We start from the raw sequence: 22488 nt of genomic DNA on the forward strand, positions 1-22488 counted from the left end.
CGCCTCCTCCACCCCCGTTCTCTCTCAGCACTGGGCAGGATGAGAGGAGGAAGAGGGCACCCTCTGGCCAGAGAAGAATTTGGCTTCAGAGTGCTAAGCTCAGCCGGAGGCAAGAAGGCCCCATCTGTCTGTGTGGGTGAGCCCACCCTGAGTACAGTAGGCAGAACATGGGGTCTGCACCTGCACTTCTGGGCCCAGCCCAGGTAGGGGTGAAAAGCTGGATGGGGAGGGCATGTGGGCTCTGAAGGGAATCTGGGCTCCTTCCCCCAGGGCTGCCTCAGTGCTGCCCACTGTAAACCCCCTCCCCAAGACCCTGATTCTGGATGGGGAGACCTCGAAAGCAGACCACACCACGTGTTACGACTCTTCAGCAGAATCTTTTGGGAGGAAACTCGCCATAACAATTACAGCCTTTTCTAGGAGTTCAGAGTCCAGAGACTGGGTTTCTTACCCAAGCTCAGCCACCTATTTCCTGGGAAACTCTGGGCCATTCACATAACCTCCCAGTATCCCAGGTTCTTTACCTGAACAGCAAACCAGTGCTCAGAATACCCCAGGGACCTCACCCTAAACTCACTGGTGAAACTGTTATCCCCTGGAGGACATTAGTGCACAGAGGAAGACAGGAGGCTGGCTGGCGGGCCCAGACCTTGAGCGTAAACACCAGGGGCCAAGCCATCCTCCTGAGGGCCAGGCGTAGAGCCACACCCAGCTGGACCATTCACAGAACTCTGCCATGGCCAAAGGCTGAGTTGGGGGAGATGACAGGAGGAGGGCTCTCCCTGCCCTGGCTGTGGGAGGAATGGCTGCCCAGCCCAGCACTGTTGAGGGGGGGGAAGGCAGATCTCAAATCCCAGCCTAACTGACAGTGAATGTGCTTTCTGCAAAACACAAAGTAGGGCTTAGGGGGCTGAACCCCGGGCAGAGGGTGACAATGGAAGCCGGGCTCTGTGCAGAGAGGGCTCCTCACTGCTAGTGCTGGTATCTGAGCCACAGAGGTGGCTGCCAGGCTGGGATAGTCACCGGGGCAGATGGGGCCGGCAGGGCCTGGGCTGGCGTAAGCAAGACGGAAGAGAGTGTTTCCTGGAACCCAGCCCTAACCTTCTGGTCTGAGCACCTCCCAAGCCTAATGCGGCAGGACACCTTGGTGTCTTAGTCCCGAGGGCAGGCAGGGGATGGGTCAAACCTGGGCTCCAAAGAGGTAGCAGAGCATGCTGGCCTCGTCCACCTTTCCACCCCACTGCCTCCCAGTGACACACCTGAGCCTCAGCCAGCATGACGTCCTGGATGATGGGTGGGCCACGGGGCTCGCCATTCTCCAGCCGCACGTAGGTGACCTGGTAGCCGCGGATCTGGCCATGCTGCTTGCTGGGGACAGGCAGCTTCCAAGAGACACGCACAGCAGTGGAGTTCAACGGTTCCACCTCCACCTTTCGCGGTGGCCCACTGGGCACTGGGGACCGGGAAGAGAAGAAAGTCAGGCCTGGTGGTACAGACCTTGGCTCGGGGGGGGGGCGGGGGCACAGCACATTCCAGGGCCTTGCCTTTGCACCCCACTGCTCCAGTAAAGGCCCTCACAAAGTTTTTGTAGACTGTCTGTCCCTGCTGAGGACACAGGAGGGGTCCCTTCACCTAGCACAAGGAAGCCCTGCCGACCCCCTGGGCCCAGAGCTATCTCACTTGGTGGGGAGGGCAGTGGTGAGGCACCAGGCCTTTGGTCATCCTAAGGTGGGCACAACCTGTCCCATCTCCTCCTGGCACCCACATCATGCCAACATCTGGCCAAGAGTGAGTCTTGCTGGTTCTACTCTGAGCGTCTCTTGGACCAGTCTTCCCAGTCTCCACCTCCCAGATCTTAGGTGGGACTGCTTCTTCCATCTTAGCCTTTTAAGGCTCCAGCTGCCTTGGAGACCGCTGCAAAGGCTGGGATTTGGTCATGGGCTATCCCACAAGCTCTGTTTCCCCACTCTGGGCTATTAAGCCCCCACCAGGAAGAGGAGTCCTTCCTGGCTTGTGTGAGGCAGAGGCCCTGGGGCGCGCGGTGGGTGGTGTCTGGGAGGGGTGCCTCCCCTCCCCCGCCCCTCCCCTCGGTGCCAGCGCCTACCGTCCTCGTCCGTGCGCACTAGCACCGGGCTGCTCTCCGGGCCGGGGCCCACGTCCGTGTGTGCCCGCACCCACACCCGGTACTCCGTCCACTTCTCCAGGCCCACCAGGTCCCAGCTGGAGTGCTCGCGACTGATGCTCTCCACCACATGCCGCCCTCGGTCCTCGCCGTCCACTGCCTCGTAGGCCACCGAGTACTGGGTGATAACGCCGTTGCGGCTGTCGGCTGGCGGCGGGACCCAACTTACCCGGACCGTGGTGGAGCCCGTGCTCACACAGGTCACCTTCTGGGGAGGGGCGGAGGGGGCTGGGGAAGACAAATGGGGGGAAGCAGGCAGATGGAGGGTGGGGGTCACGGACACAGTGACGAGTCACAGAGGATGGGAAACTCACCCAGGCCGGCTAGTCCCTGAGTACAGAATGGCTAACCCAGGGCCCCTCCTAGGCAGGCTGCCACCGCTGTTGCCAGACAGCCTGGCTCCCTCTGGACCACAGGCTCTGCCTGTGTACACACACACACACACCGTGTGTCCCACATACACATATGGTGTCTTTCGCACATATGGGGCTTTAACAGCACCTCACACACACACAAGGTCTCTCCCACACATATGCTTTCTCTCACAAAACACACACAACTGCCAGATACACATGAGCGTGGGCCGGGACTCCCTGACCCCTTGCCCCCATCACACACACAACCACATATGGAGAACTCTAGCTGCTGTGCCCACAGCTCTTGTCAGGACCAGCAGCCCCAGTGGCTCTTCTGGCACAAGGTAGCTGTGGCCTGTGCCTTCTTGGACAGGGTGCCGGAGCCACAAGCAACCACAGAGACTGGAGGCCAGATGGGAAAGAGGCCAACGGCCTTGACTGATTTGGAGAAAGTGTGCCCTATGGAGGTGCTCGCACTCAACCAGTTCCTTGGAGTTAGGACACGGGGCTGTGCCTCCCTTATTCCCAGTGACGTTTCTAGACCTTGTTCCCACTGAGGAACCTAGTGCCACAGCATGGTTTCCTCACCGTCCAGAGTTCTGCTCCTACCCCTTGCCTGGGTGACTTCGGGAGTCCCCCTCCTGAGCCCCCAAGCCCCTCATCTCCAGGGCTTTCTCCTCCCTGGCACGGCTGTGGCCGTGCCCTTGATACTGCCAAGGCTCAGAATGGCCCTATCCCCCAAACCATGGCCTCCGACATCCCCTTGCAGACCTTCCCCCTCCCCCAGCTCAGCTGCTCAAGGTCCCCAGCACTGTACTGGCTCTTCAGCGCCCCCAGGGACCTCCGCCCATTGACCTACCATTCTTTACCACCCTCAATACTGAGCTTAGACCCGGAGGTCCCACACCTCACCGCTCTTACATTCCCCTTCAACTCTCTCACCTACTTCTCTTCCCATGCTCTTGCCCGGCCTGTGCCAAGCCCTGGATGGATCCAACCCCTCTGCCCTCTTCCAGGCAGCCCTGGGACAGGTAGGTCACCTGCCCTGGAAGGCCGGCATCCTATGAGCACGTCCCCAGTGGCCTCACCTGGGCCTGCATGCTGCCTGTGGCCTCTGTCCTCTGCCCGGCTTGATTCACCGCTGTACACAGCATGCTTTCAACCTCCTCCACGCTCTAACCTTCAGCTCTCAGCACACAACTGTCTCCCACCTTGCAGAGAAGACCGAAGCCTCCCACCAGCAGCTCCCTCCATCTCTTGCTACCAAACCCACCCAACAATTGTAATCTCACTGAGCCGCCCTTGCTTCTCACACGGAGAGAGGTACGCCCTCCTGTCCAAGGCAGATCTCTCCCATCCATGCTCTGCCCCCTTCCCCAACCTCCTGAGCTTCCAAAATCCTTCTCTTTCCCAAATTTTTGACTTTTCTGAACAGACTCATTCCTAGTAATGCTTAAATATGCTCAAAATCCTATCTTAAAAGACAAAACCCACACTGAGGACCACAACCCTCCTCTCCAGCTGCAGTGGTCCCTCCCTCCAGCTAAAGTCCTCACAGTCCTCAACCCAGTGGACACTCCAGTGTTCCTCTGGCTCTGGTCAAGCATCTGGTCTGCTTCTTCCAACCTCTAAGATGCTCCCCTCTCCTTAATTTCCTGCCACCTCTGGTCATCCTCCTCAGGGTCCCCCACCTCTAGCCCAACATCACCACTGACACGGCATAAGGCATCTCGGGCTGTGGTGCCTGCTTAGGTCCCACTTCCTACACTCTTCCCAGGTCCATACCTCAGAAGCAAGGAATCTGCCTGACACTTCCCTTTCCCTCAGCACCCCAAACCCAATCCATCACCAAGTCCCAGCCAGCTGGCATCCCAGGCAGCTCTCCAATCCACCACCACCTTATCTGAGCTGCCACCTTTTGCACAGACTACCACACAGCCCCCTACCTGGCCTTAGGCATCCTGCCGGGCTGTCCTGTGCACTCTTGCACAGCGGCCAGTCAGCCCTCCCACCTGTCCTCTGAACCTGAAGCCAGCTGCCATGGTCTGGTGGCTGCTCCAGCCACACTGGCCCCCTGCTCACCACTCACCACTTTAGGGCCTTTGCACCTGCTGACCCTCTGCCTAAGGCCTGTGTCACCCAAGGAAGCCCCTTTGGCCCTTCAGACCAGATGAAGCTCCCATCCCATCATCTGTCTCTTCCACAGCACTTAACACAAACATAATTAAGAGCTCATTTGGGTAACTGCAGGTTTAACATCTATCTGCCCCACTAGACCAGGATCCCCCCAGGTGGAGGCCACGTCAGGGTCACTGCCAGCCCCGCACCGTGCACGGGCGCAGCAGGAGCACAGCAGGTGCTCGCAGGATGGATCCATGAACACCAGGTCCCACATAGCTGCCCGACATCACTGGCACATTCACACACAGCCCCGTGTCACATGGACCGCCTCGCAGACGCTGCCGTGTCTAGGGTGAGCACCTGTGCTGCCTCAATGCCATGATCCTCTCCAGCCATACATCTGTGGCCCCCATTATCACACAGACCCTCATGGCCACTCCATCACAGGGCACGCCAGACACTCGTTGGACACACATGCAGGTGCTGTACAGTCAGGCGGTCAGACGGAGTCACACGCAAGCAGGAACACGGTAACACACAAAGCCACAAAGTGTAGTACAAATGGCCTCACAGACAGACCCACACGTGGAAGGTCACGTGGTCTTAAGGCAGGCACGTGGACACTCTCAGTCACAAAGTCTCATGCTCACAGATGTGTCCCTACATGCGGTTGGCCCGGTGTGATGACACAGCTCACACATCTTTCTCATGGTGGGGGGCACGGGGCAGGGAATGTAGGTGATGGGGGAGATGAGATGTGGGGACATGGAAAGGGAGGACAGCTGCCAAAGCGGGGGCGTGTCTGAGACTGGGCAAGCGTGGCCGTCCCACCAGTGGGAATGGCCTAGTCAGCCAGTGTGGCCAGCGCAGACAGGCTGGGGGTAAGGGGGGTGGGGGGGAAGAGGATGAGTCACAGACACAGAACTTACCTGGGTGGTCGTTGGGGGGGGGGGTGGCCTGGGAGAGGGAGGGGCGGGAGCGGGTGGGGTGTGGAGAGCAGCGCGGGCAGCAACCGCCCGGACGCAGACCAGTGGGAACTTACCTGTCCCTCTCTCGGGGTCCAGACCTGGAGCCCAGACAAGGGTCCAGTCCAGGGCCTGGCAGACCTGACCACCCCCCCTGGTCAAGGGAGAAGGGTGTGTATGTCTGTGTCCCTCCCAGCTACAGCAGGCAGTAGCCTCAGAAGACACTTACTGGACTGCGCTGTGCGGGCCTCAATGGTGGGGGTGAAGACGCCCACCCCCATCTCGGAACGGGCGGCCAGCTGGAAGTGGTACAGTGTGTCAGGCTTCAGGTCCTCTAGAGTGTAGGAGGAGGTGGGGTCGAAGGTCACCTTGTGCTGGAAGAGCAGGGAGCACTCACTGACTGCTCTGACCTCAAAGGTCACTCAGAGGCTGTTCCCCAACACGGGCTGCAGCTGACCCCTGCGGACCCACCGTGGCTCCAGGGCTGGCTCCACGTCACATGGCCACCTGGACCATATAAGGGACTCGGCCCAGCCCATGCCACGGACACCGCACAGACTACATGGCCACAAACACCTGGGACACGTGGCTCCAGTGGGGAACTTTAGGGCTCCGCCAGTGCTGTGTAAGCCACAGAACCCAAGAAACCCACGGACAGACCCAAGGACAGACTCTGCCCCCAGCAAAGGGGCAACAAAGACTATGGAACCTTATCAGCCATGTGAGCCCCAGAGCCCCAAGGAGAACCCTGGGGGCTGCGTCCGTACAACCACAAAATCCAGAAAGCCTGCCTGGGTGAGCCCACCACAGACTCTAAGGGATCAGGAGGAGCCCCCCTCCTTTCTCCTGTCCCCGCTGGGTACTCACCTGCTGGCCTTCATCCTCCGCGGCCCAGTACACCAGCTCATACTTGATGATCCGTTCCTGCGGGGGCAGCAGCCACGAGAGCTGGATCCTGGTGTCCGACTCTGCCTCCGCCTGGAAGTCCGCTGGCTGGGCAGGCACTGCAACGCCCCAGGCCAGGCGCCGTGAACCTCACCGATCCCCTCGAGGGCAGGGGAAGACACCCTCGCACCCATGTCCTGCATCCCAAGTGACCACGCGTGTGTGGAATATAGGCCCCCAAGCCCATGGCCTGACAGAAGAGGCCTCACCACAGCCTTGCCCACCCCAGCTCTGCTGTGGCCACCCAGCCAGCACGCTGCCCGCACTTACCTCCCTGCTGCGTCTTGACCTGGATGGTGGGGCTGGGTGGGCCGTCACCCACGGCAGTGAAGGCCAGCACGCGCAGGCTGTAGGTGATGCCAGGCAGCAGGCTGCCCACGGTGGTGAGGAGCCCGGCATCTGTGTTGTGCTTGTGCCAGGCGCTCAGGGGGCGGCGGGAATCGGGAGTGTAGTAGACGCGGTACCCTCGCACCAGGCCGTTGGGCTCCTCGGGCGGCTCCCACTGCACCAGCATGGTGCTGGCGCTCAGCATGCGTGCCTGCACACGGCGCGGGGGGCTGGAGGGCGCCTGCTCCCCTGTGCGTGCCCGCACTGCCTCGCTGGGTGGTCCTCGTCCGATGCTGTTCACCGCCAGCACGCGGAAGGCATATTCTGAGAAAGGGCTGAGGCCACCAATGCTGTAGCGGGTGGTGGCCACGCCATCCACCTCCTGGAAGGGGCCTTCCGCACCTGCTGCACGGTACTGGATGCCGTAGTAGGACACGGGCTCTGAGTTCCCAGAGTCCCAGGTGAGGGTGACGCTGGTGGCAGTTGTCTCTGTCACCACAAGGTCAATTGGAGGCTTCGGCAGAGCTGGGAAGAAAGTGAGAGGCTCAGGATGGCCTGAGGTCATGACTCCGGGAGCCAAGCCTGCCTTTGATGTTATCCAACCAGAATGTGGTTGACCCCCAGAACCCACCTTGAAGAACAGCTTGAAAAGTTCAAGGTGACCTCTAAGGGCACCTAGCAGGGGATGGTGACCACACCTGTCAGGGCCTCCAGGGACCTTTGGTAATCTAGTATCTACCCACGTTACTTCGAGAACTCACTAGATCCTCACCTAACAACCTAAGACGCAGAGGTGGCATGGCCTGACCAGGTCCCATGCACACAGGCTGGGAGGCTGAGGTCTGCCTCTGGGGCTTGCCTGCGCTCCCTGTGGGCACCTACGCGTGACTGGGGCTGGTGTTGGGGAGAGACATGCCTAAGGGAAAGGTCTGGATTTTAGAAAGTGTTGGGGCTTTGGGCCCCACACACCTGTGGCTTGGCTCAAACTGAAGGTAGAAAAGCCCCAGATCCACAGCCGACCATTTAACAAATAATTATCAAAAGCCTACTAAGTGCTGGGCACTGCGCTGGGGCTGAGGACACAGGTCACACAGCCGCACCCCTGCCCTTGCGGAGTTTACACTCTAGGGTGAGTGGGAAGCACTGCGTCCATACTCATGATTCCGGTGCACACAAGGACAGCAGACAGCAGGGTGCTGAGCTGGGGACATCCACGAGGGCCTCACAGGGCTGAGACCTGGACTGGGGGAGAACCAGCATAGTGAGGGCTGGGTGAGCGCCCGGCAGAACTGAGTAGTGCCAGCAGAGCTGGGTGAGGGGAGTGAGGATCCCAGTGTTTACCCTAAAAGCAACAGGAAGCCACTGGAAGGCTGTTTTCTTAAAAGAGAGTGGTGAGAACCTGCTTCACATCTTCAAAAGATCACTTCAGTTGCCGAATGGAGGACAGCTCTGAGGGAGGAACGGAGGCAGGGAGCCTGGAGGAGTGTGCATATGCATGCCTATCCCAGGGAGCTGGTGGAGAGCCCACGTCCCCTTGGCCACTATTTCACCATATCCTTCCTGCCAGGGGGTTGGTAAACCTGAGGGTCTGGTGCCATGTAGTGGCTAGGGGGTCATACTGTAGCATCAGACTATAGCATCAGACCCCCAAGGGTTCAAGTCTCTGCTCTGTCATTTCCTCCCATGTGACCCTGCATCTCTGTTCCCTCACTTGTAAAACAGGAAGAGGGCCTACCTCCCAGCATAATACAAATGAAACAAAGTACTCTGTGCTTACCAGTGCGGTATCTGCCCACGGGAACTCAGTATCTGTTTGCTATTACTAACACTATGAATGACAGAAACTCCTCTCTCCACCAGTGAGGGCCAGGAGACCCCAGGAGAGGGCGATGACCCCTAGACCTCATCCATCCCCACAACAGCCATCCTCACCAGCTACGGGTGCTGGGACCTCCTGTCACCCTGTGCGACAGGGCGGGCCGCAGGCCACGGCAGGCATGCATGTGGCACTCACCTTTCACTGTGACCTGGGCTGTGGCTTCGATCATGCCCAGGGAGGAGATGGCCACGCAGGTGTAGTTGGCAGAGCGCACGACATTGCTGAGCTCCAGCACGTTGCGGCCAACAGGCATCTCATCCTCCTTGGTGAGCTCCTCAGCCCCCATCATCCACTTCACGTACGGCATAGGTGCGCCCACCGCAACGCAAGTCAGGTTCACGCTGCCACCTGGCATCACCTCTTGGCTGCTGGGAGGGATGGAGAAACGAGGAGCCACACGGCGCACTGTGGGAGGAGGGAGAGAGGTACTCACGGGCCGGGCAGGACACTCCGGAGGATGGAAGGGCAGGGGCCCCTCATCCAGGAAGCCCCGCTTGCCAGAGTCAAACCCACCTCAGAGACAGGTGGGGTAGAGTCCCTGGGCCCCAACTTACCACCTCCCACCACCCCACTTTTGGGCTAGAAGTAACCCCCACACTCAGACCGGAACATAAGAGATTCCGCAACCAAGCTCCCACTTTACAGCCTAGGAGACTGAGGCCCAGAAAAGTCCTTTCTGCCCAGGGTCACACAGGGACTCAGTGCAAGGTTCGGGCCTCAGGTCTACACTGAGGGCCTAGTCAGGGCCACATCCCAGGTTGCCTTCCAGTGCCTGCCCCCACCTGCTCTTGACCCTCTCCAGAGGGGCTAACTGGGGCACCAGTGAGAGAAGTCCAGGCACCTGAGGGTGGAGGACCTCAGAGCATGGCTGGGGCAGGGGAGAGGGTCTGCCCAGGAGTGACACGGCCACCTTCTCTGGAGTCACTGCCTCCACCTCCAGGCTGTGACCCGAGGTGAGAGATGAGGGCAAGGGGCATGACCACTTGCCAGGACCTCAACCAGGCTCAAGACACAGCCTGGGAACCCAAGGGGAAGAGCTGCCCCTCAGAAGGGGCTGGGCAAGGGGTCAGGGCAGGCCAGGGACGTGGTCCGCGGGCAGGATGGGCATGACGATGGCAGTAACACGATGAGGGCGCCGAACAGACGGCTTTCTGTGCCAATGAACAAGGGTCTCAAGAGGGAGGGTAGCTGTGCCTGGCCACGACCTCTGGTCTTGGGCTTTCCAGGCCAGAAGCTGTTCTGAGCTTCTCAGGCCAAGTTGTAGCCTGGAACCCCCCCCTGAAAGTTGGAAGCTGGGCACAGACATTTGGAACATGCAGAAGGGGGGAAGGCAGGCAAGACCTAGCCATGGGCAGGCATGCGTGGCATGCTGACGGGTCATGCAGCTGGTGGGCAGGGGCACCCCTACAGACAGTGCTGGAGAAGGCAGGCAGCGAGGCTAAGGAACCAAAAGGCGGCACCGAGAGTGCGTGCGGGTCTCCGAGGACCCTTGCTGGGGAGCCAGGGCATGCAAAGGACCCATGCTGTCACATCAGGAGCACCTCCACCATAGGTTCCAGACTCTGCTGCTCAGACAGCCTAAACCACAGAATCAGAGCTGGAAGGGACCGCAGAAACCACCTGGTCCCATCTCTGACCTCACTGCACAGGGGTCAAGCTGCAGCCCAGAGACTAGACACCCAACAAATCACCAGGTCCTGTTGGCGCGTGGCTAAAGTATCTTTCAAACCCACTAAATTTCTTTCCAGACCCAGAGGCCACTGCCCCCACCAAAGTCTCGGCCACGGCGGCTTCCTCCAGGCCCCTCCACAAACAGCACAGTTCTGCTCACATTACTTCTCTGTTAAAACACCTGCATGGTTCCTCAGGCCACATGACCAGACCCCACCTCACTCAGCTCCTGCCCCAACTCTGTCCACACCACCTCACTCCGAGACCTCTAGGCAGAACCTCCAAGAAAGCCACGTGTGACTGGCATCACGGGCTGAGTCTACTTCCCTCTGTGTCCCCAGGCTCACTTGGGATCTCAATGTGTCTCATGGACATCTAGTGTTCTGCCTTCTAGAATTGGCCTCCTCATCTTCTTTAGGGGAACTGCCTCTCCTCCCATTCTTGCTACATGGGGCATGTGACCCAGATCGGGTTAGCGAGATATATAGCCTTTGGACTTCTGCAAAAACTATTAGAACAGCTTTCTTTCTGTACTGCCGTGGCTACTCTTAGAGGGACTGGGGACCACCTTTTGTAACACTTGGAAGAACACACTTGAGAACAAAGAAGTCAATTGAGGAGAACAGAGCTAAGAGACACACCAGAGCCTGACCAAACTGTTTAAATATCTGGATCCAGCCCTGCCTGACACCAAATTTCTACCTCTACATATTTGAGTTTGGTTAAGACAAGAATCTCCTTGTTTTGCTTAAGCCAATTAAGTAGGTTTCTGTCACTTGTCCCAAAGCTGGGAGTCCACATGGAACAATGACAACATGTCACAGGTAGAGAGTTCTGCATGGCAGAGAATAGTTGGATCCTGGGCACAGCTGGCAGGAGGGACCCACAAGAGCGCCCTTTGGGCACTCACTCCCTCGAATGATACCAGAGTGAGACTGGGATGCACAGAGAGAAGCACTGCCCAGCCTGGTGCTGTGGGCCCTCCCTGAGCTCCAGGGTTGGGCCTGGGGGGCTGGCAGTGGGAGGAGAGGTACGGGCAGGCAGGTCTATTTGCAGACCAGGCCCAGGCTTGCCGACGAAGGAAGGGGTCCAGCACAGTCCTGGCTTGGGCGGACAGGCACAGGGGAACAGTCTTAACTGATCAGGTCTTTAATCTCAGCCCATGTCCTCCTCATTCATGGGCACCGAAAGAAGCTCGGGGAAGGGAAACCACTCTTGAATATCTATTACGTGCTGAAGGCTTCCTTGCTAGAGATGCTATCACCTCCCAATTACAGACAAAAGAACCGACTTAAGACTGATCCTTCTAAGTGCCATGCCCGAATTTACGTATTACCAGGAGATCGTCTGTGTGATGAAAAGCTCACACCCTTTTGAGCCCTGGCTGATAAGTCTTAAAAAAGACAACTGGGAAGCTCTAGGGAGAAGCTTCTGGACAGCCAGGGCTGGCAGAAGATATTCTCCAGTTGGCAGAAGGATGGGATTTGGATGGGGCACCTGGGTGGCTCAGTCGTTTGGGTGTCCGACTTCAGCTCAGGTCATGATCTCACGGCTTGTGAATTTGAGCCCCGTGTCAGGCTCTGTGCTGACAGCTCAGAGCCTGGAGCCTGCTTTGGATTCCATGTCTCTCTCTCTCTCTCTCTGCCCCGTTCCCCCTCACACTCTGTCTCTCTCAAGAATAAACAAACAAACATACAAAAGAAGGATGGGACTTGGAAAGCCTGTGCCAGGGGACACCATGGCTGCAAGCTTGACCCTGGTCAGTGGTGGAATCTTGGGGCCTGATTAGTCCCGGGACATAAAAACAAAGAGCCCCAGGGAAAGGACATAGGTCCTTGGCCAATAAACCTTGGGTCCCGACCTAAGCAGTATAGAAAGCAGTGTAGAAAGTACAGGACTGTACTCCAAATAGTCCTGGGAGGACAAGGTCTTCTGTTCCACTGTCAGGAAGTGGAGGCCCTTCAGAATAAACGTTGAGAATAGTTTTGTTTTCCCTTGTATTTTTCCCCTCCTACCTGCAGGTGGAAGACAGAACATTGCGGGGACTAAGGATGAGGTCAGATGTGACCCTTAGGATCATCCCTAGCACCTGGGCAAGTGTCTCAAGCCCAGAGGCTGCTAGGGATGCACCCTTGACTTTGCCGGAGCACCGGGCTTCGGGCACACACAAGGAGCTCTGGAGCGAGACTTCCCAAAGCTCAGGCTCATCTTCACTGCAGTGTGAGGGAGGTTAGGGTATGTCTGCAGAGGGAGGGTGGGGGCAAGAGAGGTAAGAAGTGGCCTCCTGGGATCCCGAGTGCCAGTGGGGCCCTGCACCCTGGACCTGCCTGGACAGCCACCCCCGCCCTAACAGCCAGGAGTGGCCGGCGCCTCCCTGCAGCAGCCCCATGGTCACTCCTCCCACCGTCCCAGACACAAGGCCTCCAAAAGGGGCAGAACTTGCCCTGGACTCAGTCTATTGACAGAGCAACAGCAGGGAAGAAAAAAGCCAGAGCCAGGAAAAATGCACTTAGGTCTAATCTTGGGCTCCAACAATGCCGGTCTATTACTGTTCCCCGTGCATCTTTACTGCTGACATTTTATAGACAATTTCCAAAACAGGGCTCTGCCATGTCTGGATTATATTTCAGCTGTAACTTTTAAGTCTAATTATTTGCGCTGACAACCCCCTATAATAGGGCGGTGTGGCGCCCGGAGGCATCAGCATTCAGTGGAGTGACAGCCTAATCGCAGGGGGAGGCAGCCCCGCAATCTGCATTCACTCACAGAAATTTCTCTGATGAAAATAACACAACATTAAGGAGGGGATGAGGGGCAGGATCCACTGTATCAAGATAAAATAACTCTTTAATAAATAACCTTGTGGCTGCCGCAGAGCAGTAATTAAATGCCGGCGCACTCGGCACACAGTTTTAAGTAAAGCTGGAAAAATGTAAGATGTAATTATCAGCGCCAAACAAATTACCAGCCCGGCAAATCCCCCTGGAATATTTAGAAACTCATTTCTGCTTTCCCGTTAAATATTTGTATACGTGCTTATTTTTGGTGGGACCACAGAGGGGGAGACAGAAAAGGGATGTGGGACCAGGATGGTGGGGGAATGGGTGTAGGGGGAGGCGGCTGCAGGCAGGCTGGGCTGTCTGCTGATGACTGCTTTCTGGACGCCCCGGCAGATCCGCCTGGTCAGCGAAATGGTGTAACCGAAATGCCCCAGAGCTCAGGAGCGCATATGGACGGATGCTCAGGGCTGATATCTGAGCTGGGGTCTCAGCCCTCCTCCCGCCTGACTCTCTTCTCCCTCACGGAGGAAAGGGGACCAGGTGGCGTGAGTCTGCTCCCTGGGGCTCAGCCTAAAGCCCAGTGGACAGGTGAGTCTCCTCTGACCACTGAGATCATGTGACACAGGAATGAGTGCCAGCCTCTGCTGCTGGCCCCAAGGCTAGCAGTAGAGGTCTGGCCCTGAGGGTGGGGCTGAAAACAGAGCCCCATGTGAGAATGTTCTGGAATGGGCTGGAGCAGGGTCTCTGCGGAGCCCTTCCCAACCTGTGGCTGGGCCGGGGCCTCTTCTGGCTCCCACGTGGGCCTTACCAAGTTGCAGTCAACTGTTCGGTCAGGTGTGAGCTCCCTGAATCTGAATGCTCAGCGCCCAGCACAGGCCTGAGGAAACACCAGAGGGCTGGGAGGGCCTTGGCAAAGGGGCTGGGGCAGGTGGGAAGATCTTCATTCAGCTCTGGTTGGAAAGGGGGAAAAGACAAGAGTGTAGATTTCCTTCGGCCCAAGATGATGCCACCCACCTGTGCCATGGACACCAAACTTCACGAGGCCCATCGGGGCTTGGTGGGAACCTCAAGGTCAGGGCAGACCCGCAGGACTTTGTGGGGTGAGCTCATTCTACATTAGCCTTTTCCCTTCGTCTTTCCAGTGGCTGCAGCTGAGCTCGGGCAAAGGTGGAGTTTAGGTGATACGGTTGTGGAGAAAGGCCCCACAGGCACACGTAAGGCTCTACTGCTCTCAGCTCCCCCAACCACTCCTGAGCCCCACCTGGAACAGAGAGCTGGCCTGGCCCAGGCACAAAGGGGGGCACAGTTTCGTGTCATGCACCATGCCTGCCTGACCGCCCCAGCAGGGGAGCCCAGCTAAGGGGACATGCAGCACGTGGCACATCAGGGACCCAAGCGGCACAAACATGCAGGGCAGGGGGCCAGCCCGCCCACCCCTGGTCCTGCCGGCCTGCCGGCCCAAACAGCAGAGAGCGGAGCCCGACTGGCGGGCAGGCCTGGCTGGAGCGAGCCTGAGGGAGCTGACCGAGCCCTCTGGGCCGTACTGACGGGAGCATCCCATCGACGGGCGAACTGCAGATGGATAAGAAGTGAAAAGGACCAACCTTCTCGCTGATCTGAGAGATGAGAGTTTGGGTTGATGGCAGAGTGCGATGAGGATGAGGAGGGAATAAAAAAAAGACAAGGAGAAACACAGAGAGAGTAAAAACAGGCCAACCTTCAACTGCCCACACAGCACGGAAACAAGACAAGACTCTTGTGCCCCACGCACACGCACGTGCACGCAGGTGCACGCGGACCACGCCGCTCACGAAAGACTCAGGACTCATGGAGGACATGGTGGACAGGGCTGGGTCCCACTGGCAGGCGCTGGGGCGCCAAGGGTGGAACAGGGCGGGGTGAAAGGGGAGCACAGGCGGGTCCCCATGCCTCACACACACCCCACGGCTCGACAGACCCAGTGAGCTGGGCTCTGGGGTCGGGGCCCACCCAGCCCACAAACGCACCAAGGCACACGGGCTGCTAGATTCCCACCACCTTCAGGAAGCCCCACACTGCACAGCACCAGCTTGAGGAGCTGGTATGGACACCTATGGGGAGAAAGGCTGTAGAGACACTGCCCCGTTGAGACTCAGCTGTGGCCAGCGGCCAGCTCCCTGAAGAGAAGGGGGAAGGTTGGGCGTGGCCACACCCTGGCCCCTGGCAGCTCTGTGTCCTGAGAGCTGGAGGAGAGAAACGCTGTGGATGGAAGGAGAGTGTGAGTCACTCGGAGACAAAGACGTATGGTGACACAGAAAGGCTGGTCCACCCAGCCTGCCTGGGCCCGCTGGACTGTGGGTGGAGCTGTGGGCAACCGTGAGCAAAGGCACGTGTAACTGGATGACGCATCCCCAACAGCTATCTCGACAGCAGCAGGGGTCACTGGCCACCAAGCACTTCCCATGTGCCTGCCACTGTGCCGGGAGCTTCACACATGCTGTCCCATTAAATGCAGCGGCTGCAGGGGCTCAGAGAGAGAGCAGAGCCCTGAGAGTTTAGAGGACAGAGGAGATGCGAGGCACCGAAAACAAATCCAAGGAGGAGATGTGGCCTCGAGCCCAGTGGACACAGCGGGAGAAGAGAGATGGAGGGAGGTGAATGCTGGCAGGGAGGCCGTCTATCTACTGTAGTGGTTCCCAGCAGGTAGGGTCCCCCCAGGCGACACTGGGCAAGGTCTGGAGAAGTTGTGGATTGTCATGGCTAGGGGGTACTGCTGGCATCTAGGGGGCCAGAGGTGCTGCTAGACATCATACAATGTCCAGGATAGCCCCACATAACTGAGTCACGCAGCTGCAAGTATCGACTATGCTGAGGTTGAGAAACCTGGGCTAGAGTCCACACCAACCCGGATGCCGAGGCTCCCGACAGCTGGAGCCCACTGGCCTGGAGGGGCCCCAGGTGCCTGCGCTGGAAGGAGACCTCACAGCCGCTCTGCTGGCAGCAGGCAGGCATTGGGGGATTTCTCCATGGGCGGCGCACTCGCAAGCAGGGTTCAGGATAGAGCTGGTGGCCAGCACAGGAGAGGCAGTCTCAGAGGAGCTGGGGCTGATGGGCCCTCTGCACTGCTGGGGGTGGAAAGCAGGGGCTTTGCCAGGACAGAGATGAGGAGCAGTGGGGACATGGGAAGCAAAAGTCCTAGGAGCAGGTTTTCCAGGTCTCATTACAAGTCCTGGGGCTACAGGGCAAATTGCTGTTGACCAAACAGGGCAGGTACAGGTTCAGGTGGGGCCTGGGTATAAGTCAGGTCTTGGGGACAGAAACTTAGGGCTGAACCTTACATATCAGGGCCCACAGGAACATGTGTGTGAGGGAGGAAAAGACAGAGCCAGGCTGGACGGCCTGCGTCAGGGTCCCTGGCAAGTGGGGCTGAACTAAAGAAACTCCCACACTCCCTGCCCCAAAGACTTTGTGGGTATTGGTCAGAAAGGTGATTTAGGAAGACTTGGTGGGAAGGGGGGATGGACCATGGCAGGGTCCTGCCTGAGGACCTTGTGTGGCTGGAGGTAAGAGTTCCCTGGTTAGTGCCCGGCTGGCAGCTACGGTGGCTGAGCTCTCCTCATCTCCAAAGAGACCCACCGCCTCGCCTCAGGGATGAGGCCAGTGTGACGGTGACTTCAGGGACTACCACCCAGTCAAGATAACAATGCAGGGTCCATCACCTATGTCTGGGCCTTTTCCTGCTTCAGTAGGACCTCCTGCAGATCTGCTCCAGGAAATGTGCCCATAGGACCAGCCCATACCCAGGCAGCAAGGGTTTCTCAGTGGCTCTGCCGGGCCTCTCCTCTCCCTGATGCAGCCACTCTGGACCCGATGATCTTTTGGAAGAAGTGTTCAGTCAGGACCGCAGAGCACTTGGAATGGACAGTCCAGGTGGGAGGAGGCACCTAGGGCTGTTCCAGCTGCTCCTCTCTAGGAGGGGACTTGTCAGACCCCTTGTGTGCCAGTCAGAAGCTCTGGCTGCAGCCGTGTGGGGAAGGGCTGTGCACCTCACAACTCCACTCTCTTGGCCTTGTGGGTGGCTCTCAGGCGCCTGGCCTCTCTGCTCTGATGATGTTCTTTAAGATAGGTCCTGGGTCCACTTAGGCGTGCCTTGATGAGGACACCTGACAAGGGGGCTGAGTGGGAACCTCCCACCCCACACCCCCAACTCTGATGAAGATAGTTCCATGGTCTCTGAAGCACAATTTGCCTGTCACCCAGTGGGCTGGCAGGCTGGGCCTCTTGGGAACCTGTGCCCTAACACAGAGCAGCTCCTCCATAACTATATGGTTGAAGGCCTGATTTTCCCTGCCCTGTCTATGTGGCCCCAAAGAGTGGGACTGGCCATTGACAGGGCCTGGGCAGACAGGCAGATGACCCCCTCAAGAAGCGGCCCTAAGCACTTAGCATGATGAAGTCATCGCTGCAAGGAAGCCGTGTCCACTTTCCTTTTCAAATCCCCTGAGTAGAGACAGTTTCACTTGTAATGATGTCCATCTGTGCGGGAGGGCTAAGTGAGGGGATGTGGGAGGAGAAGCAGGGTCCCTGCTGGGCACTGTGCACACCAGACCCTGGGTGTCCTCAAGAAGGAGCAGGTGGCCGGCTTTGGTCACCCTTGGGCTGTGAGCAGAGCAGACACTGGACACTCCAAAACAGTCCCCAAGGCCTCTCTGCTGGGTATCTGGACTTGTGAAAATGCACGATCCATTAAGTCCCAGCAAGGAACACCTGAAACACAGTAGGTGCTCACCTACAGGGGCTCACAACTACCTCAGACTGACACTCTCTACAAGAGTCCTGGCTGGTGACAGAGCACAGCCGGCTCTTCCTCCAGGAAGGCCCTGGGCAGACCTGGCCTCCAGAGGGGCAGGTTCACCTGGCCTGGAGGTCCCCCCGCCCCCCCTCGCCTCCCGCCGGCTGGGGTAGGCAGGACAGACTCGAGGAATACTGGGCCGGTATGCCCATGTTTACACACAATCATGTATGCTCGCCTGTGCGCGCACACACACACACACACACACACACACACACACACACACACACACTGACAGTGAGAAGTCTGCTTGGAAGGCTCAAGACTCCCGTGGGGCTCTGGGCCCACGTGGCAGGACCTACAAGAGATACAAATGCTCCCAAGAGCGGCTGCCTCCCAGAGGGCCTGCAGAGAAGGAAGGAAAAGTAGCAGTAGACATGGGGAGTCTGCCCAGTGGGAGCACTGTGACGGCTGTTCTTGCTGCGGCAGAAAGAGGTAGGAAAGGAGAGACTGGGCCCACGGCAGCCCCCACCGTCCACACCAAGGGCTCCGGACAACGTGCCCAGAAGGGCCAGTTCAGCTCCGCAGAGACAGGGCTGGGCTCTGCCTGCATCCTTACCTCGCACATACAGGTTGGCGGGGGCCGAGTAGCGTGTGCCTTTAGAGTTGGTCGCCACACACTCGTACTTGCCTTGGTCCGACTCCTCACTGCTCTCAATCTGCAAGGCACCTGTGGGGACACAGCGACAGAGGTCAGGCCTGGAACACGGGGAGGGGGCTTGTGTTGATGAGATGTTGCAAAAATCGGGGCCACGCCTGGGCACCAGTGTTGCTTCCAGGAAGCTCTGCCTGATGAGCCCACTGGCCTCCCGGCTGGAAGCAAGGGTCACACTCCGGAACACAATCCTGCTTGTCCTGCCCTGCAGTCTAGTAGGGCCTGTGGGCTGGGCCAGGGGCTCCATCACACCCCCTACCGCCCTGGAGTGTCCAGCACTACAGCCCGTTTGCCAGGGAGCATCCCCATTAGTGCTCCCAGACCTACCGGGCCTGCCAGGCAACGCGGAGCCAGGCATAGGTGGGAGCAGCCTGTATACCTGGGGGCCTGGGAGCTGCAAGCATGCAACGGCTCTCACTGGGCAAGAGCCTGAGAATCCGCCGCCCGCCAGAAGTCCGCGGGAAGGAAGGGGCTTGCTCTGGGGGCCTGGTGCCCTGCTCGCAGCACCCATCCTCTCCTCCCACCCCATCCCCACCCCACTGGCCCCACCCATTCCGGCTCCTCTCCTCAGCCTGGTCCTGCTAAAGTGCTTCGACCCACCACGGCTGCTGCATAATTCAGGAGGCTAATGGAGGCTGTAGCTCCCACTCGGGCCAGTGCCCTGAGGGGCTGCTCCGGCCGCAGACGGACAGACAGGAGCCAGGATTCGGGGGGGAGGGGGAGAGAGGCGGGCAGCTGAAAAGGACCCTCACAGAGGTCCAGTTGTGGCAGGTACAGGTAGGGGAGCCCAAGGCAGGGGGCAGGTGGCAGGTGTAACCACTTGACTTGGCCACCCCCCAGCTCTGGCAGTAAACACTGGAAAAACACCGTTCATGAGCGCACACCAGAAAGCTGTCTGTGACAGTAACACCCCGAGGCACAGGCAACACCCCCTCCCTGGAACAAACCGACAGACAATCAAACCCACACAGGACAGCCCAATGGACACTTAACCCCATAGCACACAGCCTGACAGAAAACCGCCGCCTGCATGGAACAGCCAGGGTGACCCTGACAGTCCCACCCTTCCCAGGGGAGGCTGGTTGATGGTCACCACACCCACACAGGACACAGACAGAACCTGTGGGACCCCACCTGACTGGACTGGTCAGGGGCCACAGGAAGAGTTCCACATCACACTCTAGTGGCCCAGCCCCCAGGGGAGGACCCCCACGGGTCCTGGCTGCAGCCTCTTCACTGCCTGACACCCCTCTCCCACCACCCAGGCCCAGGGCAGCAGGAGGGGCCCTGAATATGCAGGGGGCTGGGCGCTGGAGGTGGGGGAAGAGCCTGCGAAGGCTCAACCCCGATGCAGGACAAAGGGCTGGCCTGCTCCCTGGTCCTAGCCTCAGCCCTCCCCACTGGGCGTCAGGCAGCACGAGCATGAGGGCCCAGCGCACGTGCCAAATACCCATCTCCTCCAAGAACAGCCCTGTCGGGCACTCAACAGGTCATGTGTATGGGATGGATGGACGTTGTTACAGAAAATGTTCATTTGAGCAGGTGGGGTCAGCCCCTGGCTAGTGGTGGGGTGGGGGTGGGGGTGCTGCACTGGGTCGGCTCAGCTGGGGAGGGAGGGGAGACACAGTGGCTGGTGCCACAGGCAGGGACAAGAAGTAGTGCCTGGGTGGGACCCCTGCTGGAGGGGGAGGCTCCCCCCCCCCCCATGCCGTGCTGAGAAGTAGGACTGGTCAGGGGACCCAGTTCAGACCCTGAGCCTATATGCACACAGAAACTCCCAAACCTGGAGTCAACACCAAGCCCCAGCGGCAGGGACATGAAGAACTGGTACAGGCTGACAGGACGGGTGGGGGGTCTGCAGGGTCAGTCCCGTCCTTGGAGGGTGATGGACAAGACGCCCCACAGGGAGGCAGCTGTTCCTCAGCCCAGCTTCCGTCCTGAGACCACCCTGGCCCTGGACTGAGGGGTCTAGAGGTACCCGAGGACGCTGAGAGACGTGTGAAGAGATGAAGTGAATAAAATCAGTGCAGAAGCAACCATTTTACAGCGTGGCTGCTCCGAGCCAGACACCGCCCAGACCCCTGTCTCCTCCTCTAAATCTCATGAGCCCTGAGGTGGGCCCTGGCCCCGATTTAAAGATGAGGAAGCAGACTTCTGAGAGATGGATTGATTTTCTGAAGGTCACACAGGTGAGTCAAACTCGCACCCAGATCTCTGAGTCCAGAGTCTGATTTCTGAAGCCCCAGGCTGCGGGGCTCTGGAAGCAGCCGGGGCTGGCAGGTCATTTGATCTGGTCACAGGAGACCCTGGTTATTCTGTGTTACTGCAGCACCTACACTAAAGTCTTCACTGCATGTTCCTCCTAGCGTGTGCTGAGCTAACGGGATTTACAGGATGGTCCTCACCCTGTCCTAGGGCCAGGAGGTTAAAAGGAAGTCAAGCAGTCATTGAGGGCCCCAAGAAAAAGGAGCTTCTTGGGAGGCAAGGCAAGGCAAGGCCTGGTCACGCTGCCCCACTTCCTGGGAAGACTCTCCATCTGTGACCGGGCTTGGGGATCAGCACTTGGCTTCGCTGTGGGAGCTGACAGGGTCCCTTCTGTGGGGTTGGCCTGGAAGGCCCAGGAAGCAGGGCTTGCCATCCCCGAGGCAGGGCTCAGTGGAGTTATTTCTACAGTCCAGACTTGCAATGGATGAGTCCACAGGAGGGAATGACCAAGAGTGGAGGTGTGTGGTGGCCGGTGGTGCTGAGGGGACCGGAGCTGGAGATGAGGAGGCTGGAGAGGTCGGGATGGGCATGGGGGAGGTGACGGACTGGACGGGATGGAGTGGTGGTGACAGCAGTGGCGTGGCGTGGCGTGGCGAGATGCACGGACAGCATTCTTACCTCTGATTGGTGAACCACCTGGCGAGGTAATTTGAATGCAAATAAGATCAGAGAGAAGCATTAGTACAAAAGGAAGGAAAGCCACAAAAAGCCAAACCAGATAAAATAAAACATGAGAAAGGGCCTTAAATACACGGAGAAATCGAGGCCCGAGTTAGGCCGACGCAGGTGACAAGTGCGCAGGCACCAGGCTGAGCCAGGCTGAATGCAGGTGAAGCTGTGTCCCCCGGGTCACTGGCACTGCTCTGAGGAGGTGAGGGAGGGTGGGGCCGGGGATATCGGGGCTGGAGGTGATGGGACTCAGGAAGGTGGAATCAGGGCTCCTGCAGACCCAGCTGGCTGAAGCCAACGAGGGGAAAAGTGAATAAAAGTAGTAGCAACCCCACTCCTTAAGGGCACCTAAATTTCATAGGTGGGTAAGATTTCAAAACAAAGCACTTACCAAAAGCAACCAAGGAGGTTAAGCACACAGAAAGGGCTAAAGGGAGGGCCTGCCACAGGCCACCACCACCAGGCCAGGTTTCCCTCAAGCAAAGCAGACATACCAGCCAAGCCCCACCATGGCACTCGGGGTGAACTTACACCCCAGTAGCAAACGCCTTCTACAGCCCACTCGACCCTGCTCAAAAGCGAGTAACTACTGAGTTTACCCCCAACCTGACTGGTGAGAGCCAGAGGCCGGTGTCCCCTCCCTGCCTGTTCAGTGCTTCAAGCCCAGAGGGCCAGACGCACACCTCCAAATGCCTGTTGCAGGGTGGTTACGAGGTCTGAACAGCTGCCTTCCCAGCAGGTGCCTCCTCTGAGGCTGTGTTCGGGCCCCATCTTCTACCTCCGCCTCATCCAGAGGAGTGAGGAGCCTCCGGGCGAGCCTGGGCCCAGGGCTGTCCACCCTG

General features: G+C 58.7%; 1 protein-coding gene across 17 annotated transcripts in view; it reads right to left on the reverse strand.

Annotated features, from left to right (window-relative positions):
• Positions 1–22488, reverse strand: part of PTPRF (protein tyrosine phosphatase receptor type F) — an 87866-nt gene that overhangs the window by 22790 nt on the left and 42588 nt on the right. For 6 of the 17 annotated variants that reach the window (XM_053896340.1, XM_053896345.1, XM_053896379.1 and 3 more), the window contains 8 exons: positions 21596–21613; positions 18617–18727; positions 8911–9180; positions 6840–7421; positions 6492–6628; positions 5854–5998; positions 2105–2410; positions 1260–1453 (listed from right to left, as the gene is read on the reverse strand). In XM_053896340.1, the coding sequence (XP_053752315.1) occupies positions 1260–1453; positions 2105–2410; positions 5854–5998; positions 6492–6628; positions 6840–7421; positions 8911–9180; positions 18617–18727; positions 21596–21613 (1763 nt within the window). The remainder of the gene's footprint in view (positions 1–1259; positions 1454–2104; positions 2411–5853; positions 5999–6491; positions 6629–6839; positions 7422–8910; positions 9181–18616; positions 18728–21595; positions 21614–22488) is intronic. The other 11 variants (XM_053896373.1, XM_053896342.1, XM_053896386.1 and 8 more) reach the window with 3 other exon arrangements.

This window comes from Panthera pardus, unplaced genomic scaffold (assembly GCF_024362965.1).
Source record: "Panthera pardus isolate Hobbes unplaced genomic scaffold, ASM2436296v1 HiC_scaffold_11, whole genome shotgun sequence".
Taxonomy (NCBI): Eukaryota; Metazoa; Chordata; class Mammalia; order Carnivora; family Felidae; genus Panthera; species Panthera pardus.